This window comes from Otolemur garnettii, unplaced genomic scaffold, assembly GCF_000181295.1.
Source record: "Otolemur garnettii isolate 467f Iridium unplaced genomic scaffold, OtoGar3 scaffold00016, whole genome shotgun sequence".
NCBI classification, from domain to species: Eukaryota; Metazoa; Chordata; class Mammalia; order Primates; family Galagidae; genus Otolemur; species Otolemur garnettii.
Window position 1 is genome coordinate 22,932,143 of NW_003852411.1, and position 24,630 is coordinate 22,956,772.

The following is a 24,630-nucleotide window of genomic DNA, read 5'->3' on the forward strand; positions in this document are numbered from 1 at the left end:
TGGAGGCAGTATTTCCAAGATTAGGGGCTCTGATCCATGTAGTCATGGAGCTCTTTGCTGTATTGTAAAGCAGAATAAAGAACAAAAATATGGCTTCCCTGTGAGGGTAACAGATTAGGGGTCATTCACATTCTTCTGGGAGAGACTGAATGGCCATATATTTGTCTAGAAAAGGAGTATGAAAATCCAGGAGCTTATGAGAAAATTTAGGTCTCCAGAAAAAAAGAAGTTATACATTTATTACTATTTAGTGTACATCATGGTGTGATTAAATTGTAGTGCTCATACAATACTATATTTTATAGAGATATGGGTTTGCTTCTGCTTCAAATTGCTATTAACCAAATTATGGCTGTCTCAGAAATGTCTAAAGAATTCTAATGGAAATAAAAGCTCTTTGCTAATTCTGTTTCAGCATGTTTAATAAAGAAGTTTTTGAATATAGTAGGTATCTACTATAAAAGGACATATTTTGCTCATTCATCTTTCTAGCTCAGCATTTCTTTACTCAAGCTCTTTCCCAAATTTATTTTGCTTTATATTGATTATGTATTCAAAAAATGAAAATTAAAAAAACCCCACAAAGTCAAGAATAACTGCATTAGTTCATAACTTAACACGAGAAATTTATAATTCTTGTACTTCTCTTTCTGTAGTACTTTAGACTTGAGTAGGTAATTTCATTTTCTCTCACTTCAGTTCTTTAGAGTTAAGTAATAGTGGACAATAATCCTCAAATAAATGTCATTATTTCTTTTGTTATATTGAAAATAATTTTTTGTTCAGAATTAAAACTTAAGCCCAGGTCACTTCATAATGGTTAAGGGAACAATATAACGAGTACATTTGAATTCTAAATATTTATGCACCCAACTTAAATGCCCAGATTTATGAAATGGACCTAGATTGATATGAGCAATATGATATCCCATAACACCATAATAGCTGGGGACTTTAACACCCCTCTGACAGAACTGGACATATCCTTTAAACAGAAACTAAACAAAGCTATAAGGGACTTACATGTGACCCTAGTGCATATGGGCTTAATAGACATATACAGAGCACACCATCCCAAAGCTAAGGAATAGACCTTCTTCTCATCAGCCCATAGAACAAACTCCAAAACAGATCATATCCTAGGATACAAATCAAACCTCAACAAATTAAAAGAACTGAAGTTATACTTGTATCTCCTCAGGCCACAGGCAATAAAGGTGGAACTTAACTCCAACAAAAATTTTCATCCCCACACAAGGGCATGGAAACTAAACAATCTTATGCTGAATTACAGTTGAATCAAGGAAGAGATAAAGGAGGAAATTATTACATTCCTCCAACATAACAATAATGAAGCTACAAGTTACCAAATCCTGTGGGATGCTGCAAAAGCAGTCCTAAGAAGTAAATTAGATGCCTACATATAAAAAATAGAAACAGACGACATCAGTAAACTAATGAAGCATTTTAAGGAAATCAAAAAGAAGAACAATCTAATCCCAAAACTAGCAGAAGAAATAACCAAAATTAAATCAGAAATAAGTGAAATTGAAAACAAAATAATCATTCAGAAAATTAGTAAGACAAAAAGCTCGTTATTTGAAAAAAATAAATAAAACTGATAAACCCTTGGCCAAATTAACCATAAACAGAAAAGTAAACTAATAACCTCAATCATAAAAGAAAAAGGAAAAATTACACAGAGAAACTCTATGCCCAGAAATTGGACAATGTAGAGGAAATGGACCAATACTTGGAATCACACTCTCTCCCTAGACTTAACCAAGAAGAAACAGATCTCTTGAACAGACCAATATCAAGCACTGAGATCAAAGAAACAATAAAAAAATCTTCCAACAAAAAAATGCCCTTGATCAGATGGCTTCACATCAGAATGCTATCAAACTTCCAAAGAAGATCTTATACCCATGTTGCAGAAACTATTCCAAAACATTGAGAAGGAAGGAAATTTTCCCAACACATTCTATGAAGCAAACATTACCCTGATACCCAAACCAGGAAAAGACCGAACTAAAAAGAACAATAAGCCAATGTCACTAATGAATATTGATGTAAAAATACTTAGCAAAATCTCAGCCAGCAGACTATAGCTACATATTAAAAAAAATTATATATCATGATCAAGTAGGTTTCATCCAAGGGATACAAGGCTGGTTTAACGTATTCAAATCCATAAATGTAATCTGCCACATCAGTAGAAGCAAAAACAAAGACCATATTTTCTGTTCCATAGATGCAGAAAATGCATTCAATGAAATTTAGCATCCTTTTCTAATTAGAACGTTTAAGAATCTAGGCATGGGTGGCACATTTCTTAAACTGACTGAAGCCATCTACAACAAACTGACAGCTAATATCATACTGTATGGAGTAAAACTGAAAGCTTTTCCACTTACAACTGGAACCAGACAAGGATGTCCTCTATTGCCACTATTATTCAACATAGTGCTGCAAGTTCTAGCCAAGACAATCAGGCAAGAGAAAGAAATAAAAGGCATCCAAATGGGGACAGAAGAGGTCAAACTCTCACTCTTCACAGATAATGATCTTATACTTAGCAACCCCAAAGACTTCAATCACAAGATTCCTGGAAATACAGTAATGTATCAGGGTATACAATTAATGTCCATGACAGTAACAGCCAAGTTGAGAAGCTAATCAAAGACACAATTCCCTTCACAGTAGCTTCAAAGAAAATAAAATACCTAGGAAAATACTTAACAAAAGAGATGAAGGATGAAGGACCTGTACAAATAGAATTAAGAAACCCTAAAAAAGAAATAGTAGAAGACATTAACAAATGGAAGAGCATACCATGCTCCTGGTGGGGCAGAATCAACATTGTTAAAATATCTATACTTTCCAAAGCACACTACATATTCAATGCAATCCCCATTAAAATATCAACATCATACTTTGAAGAAATGGAAAAAAATAGCTCTTCATTTGTATGGACCAGAAAAAAACCCTGTATAGCTGAGGCAATTTTTAGTGATAAAAACAAAGCTGGAGGAATCACTTTGCCACACTTTAGGCCATAAGTCCACAGAGATCAAAACAGCATGGTATTGGCACAAAAATAGAGACATAGACATTTGGAAGTGAATAGAAAACCAAGAGATAAAACAATCTTAAAGCCATCTGATCTTTGATAAAACAAACGAAAGCATACATTGGGGAAAAGAATCCCTATTCAATAAATGGTGTTGGGAGAACTGGATAATCACATGTAAAAAGACTGAAACTGGACCCATACTTTTCACCACTTACAAAAATTGATTCAAGATGAATAAAATAATTCAATCTAAGGCATGAAACAATAAAACTCCTAGAACAAAGTGTGGGGAAAACTCTTAAAGATGTCTGCCTGGTGAAAGATTTTATGAAGACTTCTGTGGCAATTGCAACAATAAAAATAAACAAATGGGACTTAAACTGAAAAGCTTCTGCACAGCTAAGAACAAAAAAGTCAAAGCAAATAGACAACCTTCAGAATGAGAAAAGATATTTGCATGTTAAGAATCTGACAAAGGCTTGATAATTAGATTCTACAGAGAACTCAAATTAATCAACAAAAAAAGAACAAATAATCCCACATACCACTGGGCAAGAGACATGAACAGAACCTTCTCTGAGGATGACAGACGAATGGCTAACAAACATATGAAAAAATGCTCATCATCCCTAATCATCAGAGAAAATAAAATTAAACCTATTCTGAGATATCACCTATTCCCACATCACAAAGTCCCAAAGTTGCAGATGCTGGTGTGGATGCAGAGAAAAGGAAATAGTTTTATACTGTTGGTGGGATTGCAAACTCCTGCAGCCTCTTTTGAACGAAGTATGGAGAATCCTCAAAGAGCTCAAATTAGATCTTCCATTTGACCCTGCAATCCCACCACTAGGCATCTACCCAGAAAAAAAAAAATCCTTTTATCATAAAGACATTCACAATAAATTGTTTACTGCAGCTCAATTTACAATCACCAGGATGTGGAAACAACCTAAATGCCCATCAACTGAGGAAAGAATTAATGAACTGTGGTATATCCATACCATGGAATACTATTCAGCCATAAAAAATATGGTGACTTCCCATTTTTTGTATTAACCTGGATGTAGGTGAAATACACTCTTTTCAGTAAAGTATCACAAGAATGTAAAAGCAAATATCCAATGTACTCAATATTAATATGAAGGTAGTAGACCATCTAATACATGCCCACAAAGAAGAAAACTCATTTAAATTCAAGTTGGGGGGAGGGGGAGTTGGGGGTGCTTCCACTTAATGGACACAATGAGGCAGTGTATGGCACACCTTTTTGGTACAGGACACAAATACAAGAGAGACTCTACTTAACAAATTCAAATATTATGACCTGGTTGTTTGTACCCTCATGTTGATCTGAAATTAAAAAAATAAAATAAAACATACACCTAAATTTAAGTGTATTCCTAGTTTAACTCTCGTTTAGTCAAATTCCAGAATTTGTGTCTACAGCCAAGCAAAAAGAGGGAATACTTGATAGAGGGAAGTTGGAGTGAAAGGAGATAAAGATTTATGAAGTTAAAAATGTTTTATTTTTGGAAATTTTATAAAAATGTATTTTCACATAAATACATTATTAAGACCCTTCCTGGGGCCATAGAAGGGGCCCTTTGCAAGTGAGAAGCCTTGAAACTTAAACTTCATTAGTTTCATGATAAAGCCTTTGTTTAAAGTCCTAAGCCCATCCCTCTTTGTTTTAACTCACTCCTCATTCTATTAGCAAATCCTATTGACAAATTTTCTACGTCTTTTCATGTTATCTTTTTTATCGTATCAGCTTGAATATTGTGGGATTCTTCATGCCAGGGACTAGGGTAGAGACCAGGAAAGAACACAGAATTATTAAAAACCTAATATTGCTCTGCCTTCTTAAACAGATGGTGAAATCAACCCTTTTTATCTTTTATCATTTTTAGGAACAGGGTCTTGCTATGTTGCCCAGGCTGGCTCGAACTCTTGGCCTCAAATGATCCTCCCACTTCAGCCTCTGGATGTTACTGAGAATATAGGTTTGAGCCACAGTGCATGACTCAAACTTTTTTAGTAGGTCAATTATCATTGTAGGTTATGAAGGATTGTACAATAGTGTATTAATTTAGCATTTGTCTCTGCTTACCCTTAAAGAGATGATCAAAGATTTCTATTTTAGCCTAGTTTGTCTTTGCTTTTATTTTTTTCTTTCTGAATGTCAGTATGTCAACCTTCAAGCTTCTTTCTGGTGTTAGTGTGCCTGCTCTTAACAACCTAGCTGTTTGTTCTCCTTTCCTTTTTTCAAATTACCATGTTCTAATTTTTAGTCTAGGAACTCAAAGACCTGAGTTTATCTAAATAAAGGATGAAAAGGACTGTGCAATACTGTCATACAAATTGTACAAGACTGGCTCACAAACTTTGTATTAACTTTGTATTTATTATTGCCTTGAAGGCTTTTATACTTTTTTTTTTTTTAAGGCTTTTATACTTGTTTTCATTTACAACTGGGTTCTAGGTGATTAAGATAACTGGAACCTTGACTTCCATTTAAGTGGTATGTTATTCTGAATATTACACTATCTGTTTTCACACTTAATGGGTAGTTATATAACACAAGGGTTCTACAATTATAAACACTATGTGTTTTCACCTTTAACATGCAGTTATATAACACAAGGGTTCTACAATTGTATTAATGTTTCTTTGAAATTGGCACATTAATATATAGATCTTTTAAAAAAAGTTTAGTAATGTAGGCAATATGCTTCTTGTAGAATTCCACACATACTTTTAAAATTTTCTTATTCTCATTTTGGAATATCAAGAAAGATATTCTAGAACTGACTTTCATCTTTTTGGAAAACTATTTAATGTAGTAGTCATTGAACACTTTGTATGAATCAGGCAGTGGGGCTCAGCATATAGATTACCTCATGTATTCCTCAAAATCGGCTCACTATTCCATGCATATTTTTTGGTAAATCTTTTTTGACACATAATTCATATTCCATACAATTAACCATTTAGTGTCATCTACTCATATCCCTCCAAGTCTTCTGCCCTAGTCTTAGTAAACCACTAATCTATTTTCTGTTTCTATATATAGATTTGCCTATTCTAGATATTTCACACAAATGGAATTATATAGTATGTGGTCTTCTATGTTTGGCTTTTTTCACTTAATATTTTTGTTTTCAGTGTTCATCAATGTTGTAGCATTTATTATTACTTCATTTCCTTTTTTTCACCTATAACTTTTTTACTGTGGCAAAATACACCTATCTAAAATTTGTCATCATAACCATTTTTAAGTGTACAGTTCTCCAGTATTAAACACATTAATAACACTGTGCAACCATCATTTCCATCCATTGCCCAAACTCTTTTCATTTTGTAAAACTAAAACTCTCCACTAAGAGTGTATAATGATTCCAATTTCTCCATGTCCTTGCCAACATTGGTTATTTTCAGTTTTTTTTTTTTTGATAGTAGCCATCCAAGTGAGTATGAGGTATAGTTCTGATTTGAATATCTCCAATAATTAGTGAAATCAAGCATCTTTTCATGTGGTTTTTATATTTCTGGAGAAATGTCTATTCAAGTCCTTTGTCCACTTTCAGACTTAGTTGTCTTTTGTAGCTTTTGAGTTATAGAAGATCTCTATTTTTCCTGGATATTCATCTTGAATTAGATGATTTGCAAATATTTTCTCCAATAGGGGACTATTTAACTCTGTTAGTGTCTTTTGATGCAAAAAAGTATTCAAGTTTTTTAAAGTCCAATTTGTTTACTTTTGCTTTTTTAAACCTGTCTTTTTGGTATCTCTTTGACATCCAAGAAGACATTGCTAAATCCACTGTGGTAAAGCATTTGGTTTGCTTTCTTCTAAGAGTTTTAAAGTTTTAGTTCTAACATTTTATTCTTTGATACATTTTAAATGTATGTTTGTATAAGGGTCTTTTGCATGTCAGTATCTAGTTTTCCCAGGACTATTTATTGAAAAGATGATGTTCATTTTCCACTGAATTTCATAAAACTCTTGCAGAAAATCATTTCATCATGTATGTGAAAGTTTATTTCTTCTCTGTTCTACACCATTGGTCTATATAGCTGTCTTTATACCAGTACTACACTGTTTTGATTATTGAATCTTTGTAGTAAATTTTGAAATTAGGAAGTACAGGTCCTCTAAGTTTCTTCTTTTTCAAGATTCTTTTGTCTATTTGAGGTCCCTTGAGATTCCATACAAATTTTAGGATAAATTTTTCTGATTCTGCATTACTGAGATTTTGATAGGTATGGCACTGAATTTGCAAATCACTTGGGTGTAGTAATGGTATCTTAGCAATACTGTCTTTCAATCCATAACAGGGGACATATACTTATTTGTGTTTTATTTCTTTTGGCAAACTTATGTGGTTTGCATTATATAAGTCTTTCACCCACTTAGTTAATTCCTAAGTATTGTATTCTTTCTGGTCTTGTTTCAATTATTTGGCCTAAGACTGAGGAAACACTAGGTAGTTACAATGATAAATTCTACACTACAGCAAGGAAGTACACTCGACATTGTAATTTATTTTAACATTAATTTTCTTTAACTAAGTTTATAAGTTGAAGAATACCTAAAAATTCTATTTTACATTACTCCTCCTTGGAGAAAAGGTGCTCACTATCATACCAAGTGATAGAAATTCTAATAATAAATAATTTAAAAAATAATCTTGACCCTGGCTTTTTACTGAGAAAATGTTTTCACTTCTTTCAGTCTGACTGGGAATAGTTTCTAAAATCTCGTTATTTGTCACCACAATCTAAAATTCCTCTTGCTTTCCCTTTACATATAAAGACGTTTAAGAAAGTTTTGAGAAAATTCTGGGTGACCATTTTGACATGCTTGAAATCTGGAGCGTAAGTCTTATTTTCTTTGAAAGGCTCTTGGGTAAGCCTTTGGTTTTCATTCAGAAAAAAAAAAAAAAATGCTGAGGGTCAAAAAAAATGGTGAGTAGCACTGCGACTACCTACGTAAAGAAAGCCGAAACGACTTTTTGACGTTAACGGTGAAGAAAGTTACATACTGAAATATACTCGTGGAAGTTGTCCTATTATACTTCCTATAATTCCAAATCTGGCGACAGATAGCTACCTGTGTGATAACTCACAACCAAGACAGCGATCCTTCTTCGCGCGTCCCCAATAAGGTAGGTGATGTGTGATTTCTTATTTGTCTCCTCAGAAACCGCAAGCTGACAGGAACCCATCTGGACCGCAGGATGAGAGCCGGATTAGCGTAGGTGTTCTGAAGGTGACGTGTGCGCCTGCGCACGTTTATCACGGCTTCTCGCAAGGAGAGAAACGCAGAGACCCGGATGGAGGACGCAAAGACGCGCTATTGCCATGGCAACTCAGTCCTGGTTGCCAAGAGAGCAGGTGCTGGGGTCTCACTTTCCTGATTGCCAGAGCTGAGAAAGAGGAGGAGAAAGACCTCTCTCCCTGCCATCTCTGTGAACCCATCCGCTGCATCTTGCACAGGCAGGAGGGGTTTTAAAGGGAGGGAAGGGAAGGACGGTGCGGAAATATTTATGGTGGGAGAAAGGGTGAAAGGTATAACCGTCTACTAGCTGGGAAGGAAGGTGGACAAAAAAGTGAGGGAAGAGACGGTCTGTTGGCGCTTTGTCCTCCGGGGCCACCAAGCCTGGCCCTGGCGGGGAATCCTGGCAACGCCTTGCTTCGTTATGGTGTATGAGGGAGACTCTTCTGAGAGTAGCTTAGGCTCTCTAAATTTTGTCATATTCTTTACCTTCTCAAAGTTCTCGAACGTAGAAAATAATTTTATCCCGGGGAGGAAAAGTCACTCCTGAAATATTAGCTTCCATGAAAAGGCTATGGGATTTACTCATTTAGTTGGTGGTAACTTGGAGCTCTGAATACAAAGTGAAATTATCACCTAATGTTTGTAAAATGTGTACCGTCATACTTTGTGATAAATTATGATTTATAAAAATTATCCTTCCCGATCCCAGAATGAGTCAGATTATCTCATGATATTATAAATCAGTTTTTGCCTAAGTACTTATTTTATATTAGAAAGCATTCTCTTAAAAAGCCTGTGTTTAAGTGGCTATATGGTAAGACTGAACTCAATGAATAAGATTAAACAACTTTTGAATATTCTGAATCCTGAAATAAAGCGGACTTGGCTTTGATTTGCACTAAAAGGTCTACAGTCACTTATCCATACTGGATTTATCAGACATTTAGGGAAGAAGGATTTAACTTCTCTTACTGCAGTTCTCTGTTAAGAGGGCAGATCTGACCTAAGCCACTTCTGTAGACTTTACTGGTGATAAATGTTGAAATTTAAATGTGAGAAATTCACAGTCATAAAGTAGGAAATACATAGTAGGTGGTTTGGTTTGTGTAATGATATATTTTTGTTCCAGCATGTTGACTGTGTACGATATGGAGAATACCCTGGGGATGAAGATTAAAAAGAACTGGAGGGGTTGAATATCCTGTGACGCATTTGAAAAAGGCTTAAGGGACTTGGTAACAAGAGTTTATGACTTATGTTCTTGGTTTACTTGAGAACCAGTCATGAAGTGTTTTTAAGTTATAGGAAAAGAATTACACTTCAGGCTTATAGAACTTCATTTACTTCTTGGAATTACTTCAACTTTTTTCTTTTAAAATATGGCATATTAGGATGACTTGTATTACCTAACATGTTTAATTCATTATCATTATATTTTAACTTAATATACTTAGTCTGTGTCTTAGTTTTAAATTTGAGTTTCACATGGGTGAGGTTCTTTGTTAATAACAAAGCATTATCTACTAAAGTCTTCAGGCAACCATTTATTTATGTGTTCAAAGCTATGTTTATTATAAAATAAGAGAATACACTGAAGAGTTCCAAAGAAATATGTTTGTAACAATTATGTTGCTTAAACATTAAGATCCCTGATCTAAAAAGAAAGCTGATTAGCCCAAGGAATTCTGACTGTGAAAAATAGTATTAGGTATTGGATTACAATGAGTTTTAGTTTAGTATACATCATTGATGGTGCCCTTACTTTTGATTGGTAGACAGGTAGACATAATTGCTTAAGTGACTTCGCCTGCCTTGCAGGTAGGCATGGTAAGTAAACTCATTCTAAAATACTGATTTAGTTTCTCCAAGTGACCTTAAAATATTGCCCTCAACCTCTGATTTGGAAATTATCGAAGGCTTACTTTTGAGCCCTTTAAGAAAGTCTATTTTGTATTATAGTTTAAAGGAAATATCTAGAAGAAATTATATTTCACTTTATATTTTAGAAATAATAATTATCCAGTTGAATAATTAAGTTGAATAATTAACATTTAGCATATCTAAAACATTGTCTTGAGTGGGAAATAAAACCAATATTATGAACTATTTAGAGGAAAGATGATATTTAAATAAAACACAATTCAGAACTTCTTTTTTAAGTTTTGAATTTAATCACTCAGACACTGATCATTTATTTTTATTTTTATTTTTTTTGAGACAGAGCCTCAAGCTGTCCCCTTGGGTAGAGTGCCGTGGCATTACAGCTCACAGCAACCTCCAACTCCTGGGCTCAAGCGAGTCTCCTGCCTCCGCCTCCCAAGTAGCTGGGACCACAGGCACCCGCCACAACGCCCGGCTATTTTTTGGTTGCAGCCGTCATTGTTGTTTGGTGGGTCCAGGCTGGGGATTCGAACCTGCCACCTTAGGTGTACGTGGCTGGCGCCTTAGCAGGTTGAGCTATAGGCGCCGAGCCTGATCATTTATTTTAGATTGACCTTTATCACAGTGCATTTGCTTTTAAACTTGCTTGCTCTTCATGAGATGAATTTGCATCTTATAGAATAAGAGAATCTTAGAGTTAAAAGAAATCTTCCTAAGTGTGGTGACACGCTCTGTAGTCCCAACTGCTCAAGATGGGTGAGGCAGGATTATCTCTTGAGCCCAGCAGTTTGAGGTTGCTGTGAGTTATGATGACTCCATTGCACACTAGCCTGGGCAACAGAGTGAGACCCTGTCTTTAAAAAAAAAAAAAAATTGAAGATAGATACCTTACAGGTCATCTAGCTCAATTGCTTTCCTTGACCATCAATGAAACATTCGTGTCACAATCATCTTCTGGGCTATATATAACAAACATTTCCATTGACTGGGAATGCAGCACTTCTAGAGGCAGCTCATTTCACTTCAGGACAAGTTTGATGTAAATTCTGTCTTACATTGTGCCAAAATTTACCCCTGAGTTTCCTGCCCTTGGTATTAGTTTTACCCCTTGAGATTATGTAGGTTCATGCTTCCCTCAAATGTTGTAAAGCCAATGTTATAATTCTCTTGAATTTTCTCTTTCTCTTTTTTAAGATTAGCATTCCCAGTATTTTTAAATATTCCTCAGAATCTGATTTTAAGGCATTTTACTCTTCTTTTCTTCTCTTTATCCTCCTTTCTTCTGCTTTATTGGCCTCTGAATGTATTCCAGTTTGTCTATTGTTTTCTAAACTGTAGTACAAAATTCTGGATTTCTTATATTATCTATATCTCGCCCACAGTCTCAGAGTTATTGATAATTTAACTTTTTGGTATCCTCATTCATCATTCTTTTAAGGTAATTCTTTATCTCTGTAGAGTTTAGTTAATTCTTCACTAATACTTCTTAAAATGATTTTTACACATACTATGGAAAGCCTATCTCTTCACTTTTTGATACTTATGTAGCTAGTGGTAAGATGTTTTCCCACAGGCTTTCACTACCAATTTGATGGTGAACTGTGGGAGGAAAAATATAAATCTCACTTTCTTAAAACTGGCACCAGGTTAGGTAGTCTGGGTAAAGGTTTGGGGACAGTGAAGTTAATGGCTAAAGCAAAGTTTGCAGATTATTCATTAATTCAGGCATAATATTTCTCATTTAATACCTTTAAAAGGGTGTATGCATCTTACATATTCTTGACATCTGCATTCGATACTGCCAAAAAATATTTTAGGCAACTTATTCTTGATGTGGGAACAAGAGAAGGCGAGTATAGAGACAGAGTTTCAGGCCTTGAAGATCTGATTTTCTATACTTTTTTTGAAATTGGACTTGGAATACTATGTTCTTTTTAAAGTAAATAGTGGAAAGTACGCAAATTATTGTTGTATATTTCTACCTTTGTCTATTTCATGGTAATCGGATCTACATTAATGTTAATATTTTTTCTACTTTTTCATTTTAGAAAGATAATATGACATCACACTGAGCCCCTCACTCTTTCCAGATCCTTCTTCAGGAATTCACTTTATGTTCTGGTGACGCTGGATAATTTTATGTACTTCCATGTTTGTTTATTGTTTCTCATACTGTTTTCTTTGCCTGTAATAACTGATGAACTCTTGAACTACTATTGAAACCCCATTCGAGCTTTCATTGATAGTCCCAATTTTATACTGAGTTAATTGCTTTTTGTTCTTCCTTCCACTGTTCTTTATTCTACTTATTTATTTATTTGAGACAGATTATCACTCTGTTGCCCAGGCTAGAGTCCAGTGGCATCATCATAGGTCACTGCAACCTCAAACTTCTGAGCTCAAGCAATCCTCCTGCCTCATTCTCCTAAGTAGGTGGGACTATAGGTGCACACCACCACACCGCTATTTTTTGGAGAGACAAGTTCTCACTTGTTCTCACAGGTTGCTCAGACTGGTCTCAAATTCCTAGCTTCAAGCAATCTTCCCACTTTGGTCTTCCAAAGTCCTAGAACATCCCTGTTTTTTTTTTTTTTTTAAAGCTTTGTCTTCTGTACTGCAAGCACTTCAAAGGCGTAGGTCTATTTTAAAAATCATTTTAGGAGTGTATTTAAGAATCTAATAGATAACTCAATAAACGTTTACCAAAATTGCATTTTATATGTATATTTATTTATGTAAACATGTATGTAGTTTATGTATTTACATATATATGGTATCCCAACACACATGTACAGACACATTACAGGTAAAGATTTCTATGCTTTATTGGTTTTGAAAAGTTATACACATAAAATATTACCAGACCTATGAACTGGCCTCAATTCAAAGATAATTTTAGCTCAATTCTTTTTAAAAGACTGAATTAACATATCATTTTGACATTTTATCTGACCTCGTGTTTGTATTCTAGATTGTATTAGGATCACAGTTTTTTTAATGAAAAAAATATACTTATGGGCAACTAAGTTTGACTTCTGTGTAAATCAGCATCCACTTTAATTGAGAATCAGTTTTTACTTATTAAAAAACCCTCAGATCACAAATTATAATTATTTCATATAAATTACTAGAATGTAGGAAACAGGTTAAGAATTGATGTAAGCATTTTTATTTGAACATGAAAAAATGTGAGTGAGACTGAAAAACTGAACCATCTGCTCTGACCTAAAGAACGGGTTTTAATGATTGGCAGGGTTTGTGGATAATTCTTTTCTAAGCTTCACATAGTCTTCTTATCTTCCCTTTTTAGTTTCCTTGTAAATTGAAGTTTTGAGAATTGGTGGGAAGTGGGAAGGTTTTTAGGAATATCTACCTAAGGAAATGTTTTAACATTGCACATCTCTCTCCTACAGTATATACAATACATGTTCATTTTGTGTTTCTATGTGTTAGTTTACCTTCAACATTAATTTCTACCTCTGACCTGGACACACATGTACCTTATCTTTTATAATCTTACAGGATTATTTCTTCACAAGTGAAAAATGAACGAAAATAAAGATGCTGATTCCAAAGAAAGTGGAGAATATGAAGATGATTTTGAAAAGGACCTGGAATGGCTAATTAACGAAAAAGAAAAAAGTGATGCCAGCGTAACAGAGGTATGTATATATTGCCAGTAGCATTCATTCATAATGCTTCATAACAAAATGCTTTGCAGTTCTTGAAGGTTTTCACATTATTATCACATCTAAACCTCACAAAATTCCTTTGAGGTACATGGATAATTATCATTATCCCTATCTTAGAGATTAGAAAATTGAGCCTTATAGTGTTTAAATGTTGTATCCTAAAGCGTAGGGCTGGTTAGTGAGAGAATACCAATTAAATTAGCACTCAATAAAGTTAAAATGATTAATATAAAATTATAATTTAGACAATATAAATAAATAATAAAATCATGATTTATTGCATCAAAAGTTAAAACAAGTATAGTTAATTTCTACTTTCCCTTAACTTGGGTAAAATCATAGGGTTGTTATTATTATTATTATTTTTTGAGACAGAGTCTCATTTTGTGGCCCTGGGTAGAGTGCCATGGCATTGTAGCTCATAGCAACCCCTTGGGCTCTAGCAATCCTCTTATCTCAGCTTTCTGAGCAGTTGGGAGTACAGGTGCCCACCACAATGCCTGGATAGTTTTTCTATTTTTAGTAGAGATGGGGTCTCGCTTAGGCTGATTTTGAACTCCTCAGCTCAGGTGATCCATCTGCCTTGGCCTCCCAGAGCACTAGGATTATAGGCATGAGCCACTGTGCCTAGCTTGTGCTTTTAAAGATGAAAATAATTGAAAATAAAGTAAGTTGGCTTGGCGCCTGTGGCTCAAGTGGCTAAGGCGCCAGCCACATACACCTGAGCTGGCGGGTTCTAATCCAGCCTGAGCCCACCAAACAACAATGACGGCTGCAACCAAAAAATAGCTGGGCGTTGTGGTGGGCACCTGTAGTCCCAGCTAGAGGTTGCTGTGAGCTGTGATGCCATGGCACTCTACCCAGGGCGACAGCTTGAGGCTCTGTCTCAAAAAAAAAGAAAGAAAGAAAATAAAGTAAGTCCTCAAACAACATCATTTAATATTTGAAGCTTTAAAACTGAATTAATTCTCCTGGGAAATGAATGTAGAGAAAAAATTAAAGAGTCAGGAATAGGAATACATCTAGGAAAAAGTGTTTCTATTAAACATCATCCTATATTACTTATCAGAGATGTAGAATGGAAATCTGAGAAGATGAATCAGTTTCTGGATCATAGTAGGTTCTTTTTCTCTCTCTCTTTACAAACTTATAGTTTGTACATATACACACATATATTTACACACACATAGATAAGTTAGTATCAGTAGGTAGGGAAGTTATGAGGAAAAGACCAAAGCCTGGGGTATGAATAGGTGATTTGGAGGACTAATAAACCAGATTGACTGTGGTTAAGGAAAAGAATATGAGGAAATGCAAGTTTTATATCACAAACTTTTCTTACTTCCATTTGCTTCATTATACAATGGAGAGAAAAATGGAGTAGACAATATTTGAAAAAGGCAACAGAGTCAAAAGTGAAGATTCTTCTAAGATGGCTTTTAAATGTTAGTTTTATGCATGGTAACAGAAAAATAATCACAGTCACTAGAGGCAAATATATCCAGAATAGGAAGTTTAACCAATTTTTCATGACGAAAAGGATGTGAGATGTAACACACAGGGTGATAGAAGTATAGAGGTAATGATGGTGATTTATTATTTTTAAATTTATTCAGCAAATATTAATGATCATCTAACATGTGTCAGAGGCTGTTCCAGGTTCTGGGGACACAGCAGGGACTAAAAAATGTGCTGTCATTTCAGTTAATGATTACAATAACCTCTTTTGAGGCTGGTGGGAAAAGGGGATGACAGAGCTAAAGACAGGGAGGAGAAATATGTCTTTATTAAAAGTAGTTTTTATAAAAGAAAAGGAAAAGAAAGCCAAAGGAGAACTCAGAAATAGATCATAAAAATGTGAAAACACCCCAAAACTAAAAAGAACAATTGTAATGCAGAGATCTCAGTCACATTATAGATATTATATTTGGCAGTCATTTTAAAGGGCCAGGTTTATTTGCTACCAGACACATGGCAGTATTGTGCAGGACAGAAAATGAAGGCCATCAGAACAACCAGCAGCAAGTAAGAAGAAAGCAATTTTAAGGGGTTGAAGAGAGTAGAACGTAGGGCGGCGCCTGTGGCTCAGAGGAGTAGGGTGCTGGCCCCATATGCCAAAGGTGGTAGGTTCTAACCCAACCCTGGCCAAAAACTGCAAAAAAAAAAAAAAAAAAAAAAAAAAAGAGAGTAGAATGTAGCAGCTCCAAGGAAACGGTGTGGGAGGGAGGGACTTATCTAAGAAAGAGGGAAAAGTACATATTGTTGGGGTAAGTGTTTGGTAGAAGAAGTGGAGCAGAGTTTTATGATGTGGTAATACTGGCTTATGATGGATGTGGAATTATTCTTTTTAATGTAAAGCAAAGATGTCTGATGGTAGTTAATGTGGATTATTGACATCTCTGAAGATAGCTTAGCAAGGAAAATATGCTCCAGAGGTAAACATTGACCTGGAATTTGGATGTAGGTCCTGCAGAAGATGGTGCAATAGTAGTCTGGAAAGATTAAAAGAACCTTAAATTATTCGGACTCAACTAAGGACTCAACCCTAAAATGGTCTGGAGAGAAAGATGCATTATTAAAGAATAAAAGTATTACAAGGAGGAAATATTTTAGAAAATATTCTTCTGAATATTTAAAAAAGGAAAATTTTATAGGAAGAGGAATAATAAATACAATTATGTTATTTATAGTTACCCAAATTTGACGCATTAGCATAAAAATTGTAAAGAATATAGCACTTAGCGACATCAAATTCAAGCTCAGAGTTGAATTATCCCTAAACTGTTGTTGCATGTATGTCCCTTGAATGCTCCTATGTATGAATTACAACATGATGGGCGAAGTATGAGCAAGAAGCACTTAGATTTTCCCATTCATAACATAAATTACATGAATAGGAAAATTCATTTTGCATTGTTCATATATGAATGAACAAAGAGCTTAAATTTTGACTAAAAAACATAACATCATATCTTTTTTTTTAGATGGCATTTGAGAAGGAAAAGCATGTTAACCAAGAATTAAAAGAGAATGAAATAGAAGTAGAGCACATCGAACAGCTTGCTGATCCTGACAAATCTTTGAAGGATGAGGCTTCATTAAGAAGAAATGACTTCATTTCTGTACCAAGTATTCACCCTTTGGATCCTGTTTCAGATTCAGATAGTGAAAACTCTTCCCAAGAATCCAAACTAGAAATTCAGAAAGACCTGGAGGAGGAAGAGGATGAGGAAGTAAGGAGATATATTATGGAGAAAATTATACAGGCTAACAGGCTTCTGCAGAATCAAGAACCTGTGAATGATAAAAGGGAGAGAAAACTCAAGTTCAAGGACAAATTAGTTGATCTGGAAGTTCCTCCATTAGAAGACATTGATAATTATAAAAATTACTTTGAAAATGAAAGTAATATGTCTGGAAAACTATCACAGTTATGTATTTCCAGTCAATTTGGACAAGAAAATGTGCTCCTGTCACTTACAGATGGAAACTGTGAAGAAAATAAGGATAGGAAGATACTGGTAGAGAGAGATGGAAAGTTTGAACTTCTGAATATACAAGACATTGAGAGTCAGGGATTTTTACCCCCTATTAATAATGCTAATAGTACAGAAAATGAACAGTTGTCACCCAGATTTTCTAGCTCATTAGTCAATGGTGTCAAGAAAGAAGATTCTGCAGCAAAGATTCATGCTACCACTCACTTATCAACAGGCGAGCCACAGGCTTACGTTCCTCAGCCACCACCCAACCCCAAAACTCGCCCAAATTCTGCTGCCAACTCAAATCGAAATAAAGGGAATGGGAAATTCAATAACAGGACACATTCTGCAACTATATCTCCAGTAACCTCAACATACTGTCTTTCTCCCAGACAGAAAGAACTGCAAAAAAAACTAGAACAAAAGAGAGAAAAACTAAAAAGAGAGGTGAGAACATACGAGAATGTTTGTATGTTTTCTTGTTTTATACATGCAATAGGAATTCAAACCATTGTTCAAAGTACTGAGATATTTTTTCCTTGCTTTATTTTTGTATTGTTACTTTAATTGATTTAGTGTTAAGAATATATATTTCAGGAACAAACACTGCGATTACATTGGTCCTTGTAAGGATCACAAAACAAAGTAGAATTATCTGGGTTAGAGCTAGAGATCTCAGTGATGAGTTCATCTGATCCTTTCCTTTTCAACGTGAGACTCAGAGAAGTTAAATAACTATTGAAAGTACTCTTGATATTAGGTAAAAATCAAATGTCAGATGGAAAAGTGAAGGCACAAAGTTGTAGGGGTTTAGGAGACAACAGGAATGCTTGGATTCTCTTGTATGTGTGTTTTATATATTTTGTATTCCTATAATTCCCTAATTTCAGGGATTTTAGTTTTCCATTAAGAATCGAGTCCAATAGCCTTAATGAAATATTTCCAAAATGCCATAGGGAATCTTCAATTAATTGGTTTTTCCAGAGACAGAGTCTTGAGGGTAGTGGCCTGACCATTAGTTCACTATAACCTCCAACTCCTGGACTTATGAGGTCCTCCTAAGTAGTTGGGACTACAGACATATACCACTATGCCTAATTTAAAATTTTTTTGTAGAGACAGGGGTCTTGCTACGTTGCCCAGGCTGATCTTGAACTCCTTGCCTCAAGTGATTCTCCTACCTTAGCTTCTCAGAGTGCTGAGATTATGGGCATAAGCCACTGTGTTTGCCCTTAAATGAAACTCTGTATTTTATCATTGAAAACTCCAGGAACTTAAACTGGCAGCTTTTCTCTGAATTACTCCAGTTCTGTGATTTACTAGATACCTAATTGTACTACATATTAAGCTGGGCTATACAAAGTATCTAATTGTAAATACAAAAACTCAGCAGAATAATAGCTTAATAGAATTTTACAATTAGAAGTAACTTTAAAGGTCATTTTACAGATAAGAAAGCCATAGCCTAGAAAATTTAAATGACTTTTCCAAAGTCACTCAACTTGTTAGTAGCAAAGTTGGAATCCAATCCTCATTTTACATCTCTTTAAAAACGGTGTGCTTTTTATGTTATGAAGGAGGTTCTGAGGGAATTTCTGACATTTAATTCAGGAATTTATATTAGCCACAAAGGGTCACTGACTGAATTCTTAGTCAAACCCAGTGTACTGGTTTAGGTTTAAAATAATATTTAAAAGTTTCAGAAATTTATCACAATGCAGAAGAATTTGTTGAGAGTGAACTATGTGTTTGCTGTACACAAACATGAGGGTATGCATATATTTTTACAGAAGTTATATGGGGAATTTTATAAAAATGTCAGTGGTTTTTTACCAATTAACTGATGATATTCTTTAAATGGTGCAAATGGTGGACAGTTCTGTTTTCATTTTGATTCTTTCTTTTGGGGGTATCATATACTATTTATTCTGAGATACACTTCTACTGGAACAGTATTCTTACAACTAAATTTCCTTTTTCTCAAGGCACGGTCTTCAAGTGTTAAGGCTTTTAACAGTTTTTAGTTGGTTTCATGGAAAAGCTTTTCTTTTTTATGCCCAATATTTACTGGGTTGGGCTGTTATCACCTGTCTTTCTATATTAAGTGCATCATTTCAATATTCTCTTTGGCAACTGCGTTAGTTATGCTTTGGTTGCTACCTTCTGTGTAATATAGCTAAATGTTTTTTGTGGGAAGATAATCATCTTTTATCATATTGTATTCCTACAAGGCATCCAAAGTCCTTTTTGTAAAAGGAAATATATAAATAAATGTAAAACTTTAATAATAAATTCACATTTTACATAACAGTCGCTTCAGAGCTCAGAAAATATCATTTTCAACGTTATTTATTCTGTTTAGGAGAATTTTTCCTTTACTTTTGCTCAGTCAACAGGAGTTAGAAAGGCTTATATTGTCAAAAAGTAAGGAAACCCATGTTGAATTCTATTATTTGAAAATTTAAGCATGGACTTGTATAATTCAGTTCACATCAATAATAAAATTTTAGTACTAAAAGAGACTTAAAAACTGATTAATGTAACTCCATTTTATAGATGAGAAAACTGAGGCAGGAATTAAGTGCTTTGCCCAAATTGACACAGTATGATCACAGAAGGATTGTCACCTAGATCTGCTAACTTCTGGCTTGGTGCTATTTCCACCACGCCATGTTTTGTGCCCAGTGACTATTAATATTTTGTGGTTCTTTATTACTGATTTAAGTACCTCCCTTCAAGTTTAAGGAACTCTTTTATAACATTAGCTAAATCAGATTTTAAAAATTCATTTTGTTCTTAATAGTTGACCAAGTGTCTAAATTATTTTCTGATACCAAAATGTTATTTTCTGAATATAAACTACTTGAAAAAAAATATATATATATTTTGTAGAGACAGAGTCTCACTTTATTGGCCTTGGTAGAGTGCTGTGGCATCACACAGCTCACAGCAACCTCCAACTCCTGGGCTTAAGCAATTCTCTTGCCTCAGCCTCCTAAGTAGCTGGGACTACAGGCGCCTGCCACAACGCCTGGCTATTTTTTGGTTGTAGTTCAGCTGGGGCCGGGTTTGAACCCACCACCCTTGGTATATGGGGCCGGCGCCCTACTTTCTGAGCCACAGGCACCACCCTTGAAAAATATTTTTAAACATTCTAATAAAACATTCAAACATTCAAGATGGTACAATTAACTCCTTTATCCCCATCACTCATATTCAAAAATCATTGAGATTTTGGCATATTTGTTTTATCTCTCCTTTTTTTTTGGCTGAAATTTTTTAAAATTAAGACTTAGACAGCATATCCCATCTCACTCATATACTTCAGTACACATCTCTAATGATTATGGTATTTTTTTCATGATAACAATGTCATTTATCAAAATTAACAAATTTAACAGTAATATAAAAAGTTTTAAGACATTCATAGAACTTCTGGAGTATATTTTTTTCTTTTGCATACCTGCAATTTGATAAGTTTAATACCAGAGTAAACAAGGAAATAGGGGACAGATCCAAGATACTCCTGATCAGCATGTATGTATCAAACATTGATGTAGTGTAGACTTTATGTCTACAGTTCATCTTAAAAACCCCTAATCACCCCCCAAGTGTATAAAGGAGCCCCGTTTTTTTAAGGAGGCCAAATTTTCAGATGGCAAATTTTAGGGTCAGGGAATCCTAATTTCAGATCTCAAAATACATTTCTATGCTCTGATAACTCATACAATTTTATTTTATTAGTGTTTTTTCATATTTTTTCCACTAGGAAGAGCAACGGAAAATGGAAGAAGAGAAAGAAAAGAAAAAGGAGAACGACATGGTATTTAAAGCATGGTTACAAAAGAAACGAGAGCAGGTCCTTGAAATGAAGAGAATTCAGCGAGCAAAGCAAATTGAAGATAGCAGTAGAGTAAGTACAACTTCTCTAGGAAAAATAAGTGCATGAAGATATAAAAGCTGAACCTATGTACAGAAGGATGTCTGAATATCAGAATAAGAGTCTATGGACGAAGTAGAAAAGTGGTCTAGGAACGACTCCTGGAAAAGATGTAGTATGCAGATGACTTTACAGTTGGGTTCTGAGAGGTCTTATGACAATCATATGACTCCTATTTTGTCCTTTTGTGGTGAGGACATTTAATATCTTTTCTTCTGCTTATTTTGAAATATCCGTTATTGTTAACTATAGTCACCCTACTATGCGATGGAACATTAGAACTTATTCCTCTTTCTAACTGTAACTTTGTACTTGGACTCTTTTGATCTGTAATTCCAGATTGAACATTTTTCTGTCATCTGTAGCCATTCCCAGACTTCCAGGTATTCAGCAGTCATCCTCCAGATTAAGGATTCCTCTCCAGAAAGTTCAGTTGTGCAACAAATATTCTGAATTACATAAATCTAATGAGACTGGAGCCTACTTGGCAATGTGGGTTACAGACATGGAAAACTGCAAGATACAGGAAACAGTCTTCTTTATCACAGAGCTTATATTTGGGGAAAATATCAAATCAGCTTATTCTTTTGTGTTCTAGCCAAGCAACGGCATAATGTTACACTTTTCCAGTTAGGATCCCAAATTGGTCCTCTTTTTCTTCTTAATTACCCCCCAAATAATAGCTCTTTCACTTTTGAGAATTCCGTGAATGTCAACCATGAAGTTTGAGGGACCACGAAATAAGCTATTCCTACTTAGCTCATGGCTGTTATGAGAAAGTTCTTATGTTTGAAAATCCTTATGGCTATTCTCCATAATAGCAATTGCAATTTTGAAGATGTGCTTAGCAGTTGATTCTGCTAGAGGTTTTTTTAAAACTTAAAAAAAGTTATAATTTAAAAGGATGAATCAAATACTGGATCTTTTATTTACAAACTGTATTCTATAGAGCTGCTTTGGGAACTGCCACAAGATAAGCCCATTCATACTGCCTATCCCCAACCGTTTTTCAATCCTTTGTTTTATTTGTACCCATGTGCCATATGATTTGGTTTGACAAAGGGTTAAACTTTGAAAATTTTGAAAATCATTGCTTTTATGCTTCATTTATTGATTACTTCAATGAGACTTTTGAAAGAAACCATAGACAAGTAGCAATAAGCTTAAATGTTGAATTTTCTATCAGAGGTGTTGCTGATTTCAGGGTGTTGAGTTTGGTTTGGATACTAGGTAGTAGGGATGTGGGTAATGAGGTTGATGTTATTATGGAAAAATGAAGAGACAGATGTGTATTCTTGTGGAGTACAACAAAGGACCCCCAAATGTAGTTTTGGTTTATCAAAAGTAAGCAAAACTTGTTTTTCTAATCAGCAGGAAAATAGAGATCCACAACAAGCTTTTCGATTATGGCTTAAAAAAAAGCATGAAGAACAGATGAAAGAAAAAAAGACAGAAGAACTCAGAAAGCAGGAGGAATGCTTATTCTTTCTTAAAGGAACAGAAGGCCGTGAAAGGGCCTTTAAACAGTAAGTTAAAGGAAGAACATTTTCCCTCACTTCCTTGTGGTAATTTTAGAAAGTTATATGATCAATAAAGATTGACCAAAAGAAAAAAAGCCTAAATGTTTTCTCTCTTACAGTATGAACTTACTCAGTTTTAGATTCATGTTTTAAAAAATGGGTAATTCTTTTTTTTGAAGTGTACATTATTTTATATTCACCATGCTGTGCAATATAGCTCAAAGAAAATAATCTTACTCCTCCCACCTGAGGCTTTAACCATCATCTCCCAGTCTGCCCCATCTCTGATAACTATCATTCTAATCTCTGCTTCTTGGAGCTCCCTTGTTTCAGATTCCCCATGTAAGAGAGAACTTGCAGTATTTGTATTAATACTTACTTAGCATGATGTTCTCCAGTTCCTTACGTGTTTTTGCAAATAACTATTTTTTATGGCTGAAGAGTAAAAATGGGTAATTCTTTAAATCTGTAATTTATATATTTATACCATTTTTGTTCAGGTTACTTTTCAATACTAAAATTATTTCTTATGACACCAGCTTCTGTGATACCTTGCTGTTTATTTATTTGTTGTTTAATTGTGTGCTTCTGAGAGAAATGAGTCAAAGATCAGTTACAACTTCTTCTATGTAGCTCTCCAAAACACTGGATAAAGAGTTGCATTTAGCAATTAATGTTTTTCTGTAAAGAAAGGCAGGTGGGCTGAGGAGGAAAATCTGTATAGATCAAATGAAAAAGAGGTTTCAGTATATGTTTTATTAATTTAAGGCACAGGTGTCCAACTTGTGACTGGTGGGCTGCATGCTGATTTTGTGAGGACTTTTTTTGGTTATCTGTGGAGACACAGAGATGGATTATGGTAATGGTATATGCAGGGACCTTTTTATGTTGTTATTAATCAGCTTTCCCTAGTATTTGTGTATTTACTGTGTAGCCCGAGACAACTCTTATTCTTCCAATTTGCAGCAGAAAACAAAAGGTTGGACACTCCTGATTTAAGACAAACCTTATTTCTCAGTTATCTGGGGAAAGATTCTGTGGTACTTTGATAATTCTGAGAATATAGACCTACCTTCATAACTTTGCTAACAAGTCTTAGAGGAAGGTGGAGGACAGCGTGAATATTCAAATTGTTTTAAGTTCATTTCTTTTTCTTTGTCTTCTTTTGCTATCTTTTTTTCCTTTCTAGTTTATATAACCTTTTATTATAACAGAAACAGTAATGTGCATTGTGGAAATGGAGGAGTTTAAAGTCACATTTTCATCACCCAGAAGTCATGGGTGATGACTATTAGAACTACAGGGCACATTTTCTAGATATTTTTCTATGCATAAATATAATTTTAAAACAAATAGCAATCATACTGTATATAATATTCTGCAGTCTGCTTATTTTTGTTAATGATCTCTTCTACTGTTCAGTCTATATCCACCTTTTCCCCAACTGACCTGTAAATTATTTGCAGTTGCTTAAACTAGCTTCCAATTCAGAATCATACATCAGGTCACAATGTTTTTTAAGTCCCTTTTATTTAAATATTGAATTATATAGAATTATTTCTTTAAAAAATAAACATGTACCGTATATATACACATACCACATACATATTTATATACCAGCTATTTGTGTGTATACAGTTGTTCTTGATGTTATAAGTAGGCAAGCTTTATAGACTTGAATTTGTTAGAATGCAGCTTTTCCTTTACCTCTTGTGATGTTTTCATGTGCAGGCTTATTTTTCCATTTTAAGGAAG

The 24,630-nt window shown here is 34.6% G+C and overlaps 1 protein-coding gene across 2 annotated transcripts in view; it reads left to right on the forward strand.

Annotated features, from left to right (window-relative positions):
• Positions 1-8,454: 8,454 nt before the first annotated feature.
• Positions 8,455-24,630, forward strand: part of CCDC181 (coiled-coil domain containing 181) — an 18,228-nt gene continuing 2,052 nt past the window's right edge. The window contains exons 1-4 of one of the 2 annotated variants that reach the window (XM_003785718.2): positions 8,455-8,578; positions 13,764-13,903; positions 16,918-17,862; positions 21,185-21,328. In XM_003785718.2, coding sequence (XP_003785766.1) covers positions 13,787-13,903; positions 16,918-17,862; positions 21,185-21,328 — 1,206 coding nt within the window. In that variant the 5' untranslated portion in view covers positions 8,455-8,578; positions 13,764-13,786. Of the gene's footprint in view, positions 8,579-13,763; positions 13,904-16,917; positions 17,863-21,184; positions 21,329-24,630 lie in introns of those variants that run through there. The other variant, XM_012802634.1, reaches the window with a different exon arrangement.